This window comes from Epinephelus moara, chromosome 20 (genome assembly GCF_006386435.1).
Source record: "Epinephelus moara isolate mb chromosome 20, YSFRI_EMoa_1.0, whole genome shotgun sequence".
NCBI lineage: Eukaryota > Metazoa > Chordata > Actinopteri > Perciformes > Serranidae > Epinephelus > Epinephelus moara.
In genome coordinates, this window is record NC_065525.1 from 9,743,923 (window position 1) to 9,747,536 (window position 3,614).

At 37.9% G+C, this 3,614-nt stretch overlaps 3 protein-coding genes across 4 annotated transcripts in view; 1 reads left to right on the plus strand and 2 right to left on the minus strand.

Annotated features, from left to right (window-relative positions):
* On the minus strand, positions 1 to 2,034 carry LOC126408234 (uncharacterized). The gene is made up of 2 exons (XM_050073689.1): positions 1,282 to 2,034; positions 1 to 1,029 (listed from the first exon to the last, which is right to left on the minus strand). The coding sequence occupies exons 1-2, from the start codon at positions 1,994 to 1,996 to the stop codon at positions 998 to 1,000; spliced, it is 747 nt and encodes a 248-aa protein (XP_049929646.1). The 5' UTR covers positions 1,997 to 2,034; the 3' UTR covers positions 1 to 997.
* LOC126408262 (histone H4) overlaps positions 1 to 3,614 on the minus strand; it is a 583,921-nt gene that overhangs the window by 171,837 nt on the left and 408,470 nt on the right. The window lies entirely within an intron of this gene.
* The window catches only part of LOC126408223 (cytochrome P450 2F2-like), a 33,687-nt gene that overhangs the window by 9,418 nt on the left and 20,655 nt on the right, over positions 1 to 3,614 (plus strand). The window contains exon 1 of one of the 2 annotated variants that reach the window (XM_050073667.1): positions 2,028 to 2,175. The exons of the other annotated variant lie outside the window; for it this stretch is intronic. Coding sequence (XP_049929624.1) covers positions 2,043 to 2,175 — 133 coding nt within the window. The 5' untranslated portion in view covers positions 2,028 to 2,042. Of the gene's footprint in view, positions 1 to 2,027; positions 2,176 to 3,614 lie in introns of those variants that run through there. 2 annotated transcript variants of the gene reach the window in all.

Here is a 3,614-nt window from a genome sequence, read left to right on the forward strand (position 1 = left end):
CGCATATAATGAAGTTTTTATTGACACGTGACCTGAATCTGAAAAGATAAAACATGCAACTGAAAAAAATAAGACCTCAAATGTTAAAATATATATGGAAGTGAAAAATGAAAATAAATTATTCATTCAAAAGAATTACCAAAGTGAATCAAAATTATATTTAACCTGAAAAAATGTTTCATATACTTATTTTTATTTTGAATACATTGTTGTATTTTTCAAAATTCAAGATCAACACATGAATTTTCAGTTTCAAATTTTATTTTTTCAAGTACAAAACATTTGACCCTAATGTAGCTCCATAAGAGAGGGGCAGGAAGTGAGGATGTATTCTAGAGGAGAGAAACAATATATTTAACAGAGACTCTTCCAGACTATGAGAATAATTTATTATTTTTTTTCCACTGAACAACAATGAACCTCTGATTCCTGCCTCTGTTGCACCACCTCTGTAAATATTTGTCTTGCAAAGTTGAACTCTGACCTTCAAGAAGATAAGTTATGCCTTTAGGTGTGCAACATAAGTCCATAGTTCACTCAGAGCTGCTGGCTACATGAACTTTTTCAACACTTTCTGCAGAAGAAAGCCTCACTTAAAAAGACAGCAGAATTTAAGCATTTGCAGACGTACAATAAATGATCATAAATGACCAGTTGACACTTACAAGTATTTGAACAAAGCCATCAAAGAAGCAAAGGCGACGAGCAGTCCTCAGTCAATAACACATGTTGACTTTAATATACAACCTTTTCAAAGTAAACACCTCCAATGTATACCAAAAAAGAGGTTAGAAAACTCTTAATGTAACTCCAGCGTATACTTGGCAGCTTGTTAATCTGGTTCTACAAATTGTTAAGGACTGAAAATGTGCATCTTAAATATACAACTGCAAAATACAGTATAAGATAATGCATTTTATCACAGTTGTATGAAGGTGAAATTAAGAGAGGAAATATTTACCTGGCAGGGGAAGAAGGGGATCCTTTTTTTTTTTTTTTAAATCGCCTGAACAATAGTACTACTTGTTTCTGTTAAGGAAAAGAAGAACAGTTGTTACCACTCAGTTACACAAAATAAAAAGTAATCATTTAGAGAGGAGCTGTGTGTTACTATCTGATGAGGAGCAGAGTTGTCTGTTAATGACTTATCACAAGAGGAGGTGTCTTATGAGAGGAAAGGAGGCTTTTGATGAGAGAAGAGAAGGCACCTGATTTTGGCTTCATGAAAAGAGAGAATAGACGTCAGGCAACATACTCACTCTACCCAGTAGCTGACCTCACCTTCAAGATTTAGAGGACCCTGATAATTCGCCATCATGCAACAGCAGGACCATATCTGGTTTACAGTGCCTGCCAAGGTGAGGGGAACTGGTGAATCCCAAATGCGGTACTCTTTTATCCGTCTAATTGCCTGTTCAATGAGAATACGGAGTCTGGCTGTGGCCTGGCTCCTCGTAGTTTCCTCTCTGCTTAAGTGGCTTTTGTGTTTGATAGGTGGAGTGATCAATTTGGCCCCAACAGCCACCAACGCCTTCTCAAAGAAGAAGTCCTTGTCTGCCATGATCTCATCCCCTGGCTCCAGTAACTCCAAAATTCCTGACTGCCATGCCAACTCCTTCACAGAGATCGGGCCAGTGAAAACTTTGGATGCAAAAGTGACTGCACCAGAGGGTGCAACTCCAATTAATGCCTTGAAGGTGGTGTAGCTCTTGTGTGTGGAGAATGTCTCACAGTGGAGGGTGAGCGCCTTTGGGTTCTTGCGTCTGAACTCTGTGCAGTCAACAATGACCCTCAGATTTGGGGTGACCTGCTGGAATTTCACAGGCATTGTTCTTCTCACCTGCTCCCGCGTCATCCAGATTTGAACCGATCCCAGTACAAGGTACAAGTAATTTGACCAAGTGATCAAAACACAACTCACTGTATCAGTGCTCACCCCAAACTTCCCAGCCAAAACTCTCTCTTTAAGGCCAGCAGCAACACACAGACAAAACATGTAGAACTCATCAATAAGCTGCAGTTTCTGTCTTGGGCTTGGCCTGATGACCTCATTCTCCACAGTGGCAACTCCAATCCTGCTTGCTTCGGACCAGTACCCAATCCTGGATGCAGATGGCTCAACAGATCTCCAGAAAGCCAAAAAAACGTGTTTAGATGGGAACCCTGTAAAGTACCGGAAGTCTTCATCAGACACACACCATCTATCCAGTAATGTTCCAGAGAGAGTAAGGCTCGACACCCGATCATCCAACTCCTTTATTTTTTCCAGTGCACCTGAATAAATAAAAGCAAACAGTAAAACAAGCATTAATATTTTCTATAAGAAATTACACTTACACAAAATGCGAGGACAACTGAACTTCACTCTCCCTTCTCATTGACCCTCTGCTGACAAACGTAACCAAGCTAACATTAGGACTGGAGGGATGCTATCAAACTTTTCTTACAATTATTTCATATATTAAATACTGTCACATGCTATTATTATAACCTGGTGAGATAATGTTACGACAGTCACCTTACTAACATGTATAATGACAAAACCACAGTAATTAACACTGTGTGCTAATGTTTGTAGCTAAGCTAATGTTAAGACTGGAGCGCTGCTATAATACTTTTCTTACATCTATTTCAGGAGTTACACGCCTTCACATGTCATTATTCAATACTGGAAATGTGATGTTTTAACAGTCATCTTACTAGGACGTAACGTTTTGCACTGACAAAAAACTACAGTCATAACAGTAACGTGTAGCACAAGATTTATATACACTGCGTTCCAAATTATTATGCAAATTGTATTTAAGTGTCATAAAGATTAAATTTTTTGNGGACGTAACGTTTTGCACTGACAAAAAACTACAGTCATAACAGTAACGTGTAGCACAAGATTTATATATATATATATATCCTTCCAGTGAATTCCTTAGAATGGAAGCATGTGCCGGCTACACTCAGTCCACATGAGGATGTTATGTATGGAGTAGTTATGAAAGAAAGACAAGAACATCTGTTGACTAACACAGTGATCATGATGGCCAAATATTACATGCACAAAGTAAAATGTATGAAAACACCACCCATCGTTGAATCCCTCTATGTTAAATTGTTGTTGTAATGTAAATCCCTCAAATATATGAAATCTAAATATGCAAACAGACTGCCCAACTCTATTGAATATACACATTAAGAGACACTGAAAATAATATGGTTCACTTTTAAATGTAGACCAAATCTCATTGTTTTGTATTATGTTGTATTATTTATAATTTGTATCTGTATTTATATTCTACAAAAGCATATTGCTGCCACACCAGGCAAAAAAATAATGGATCAGTATTACGTTATAACGTTAAAAGTTTATTGTTCTAACAAGAAGTTTTTCATGTTATAACAATATAGTTTTGTGTTAAAGGGCCAGTGTGTAAAATGGGTTGAAAACAGTGACATCAGTGGTCAAATTCTAGATTGCAGGACTCACTCGCTCACCCCTCCCGTCGGGTAAATGACGGTGGCCTCGTAGGGACAAAAAGCCTTGCGCACAAGTTTTTCAGGAGTAGGTCTATCTAGCGACGAGGTGAATATTTATTTAGAAATCTAAACCATGTTACGAT

Excerpts from the sequence above, each read along its gene's own strand:
- LOC126408234 (XM_050073689.1), bottom strand. The coding sequence starts at position 1,996 with ATGTTTTGTCTGTGTGTTGCTGCTGGCCTTAAAGAGAGAGTTTTGGCT. Across the intron at positions 1,030-1,281 it reads GGGTCCTCTAAATCTTGAAG|AAACAAGTAGTACTATTGTT; the intron begins GTGAGGTCAGCT and ends TTTCCTTAACAG.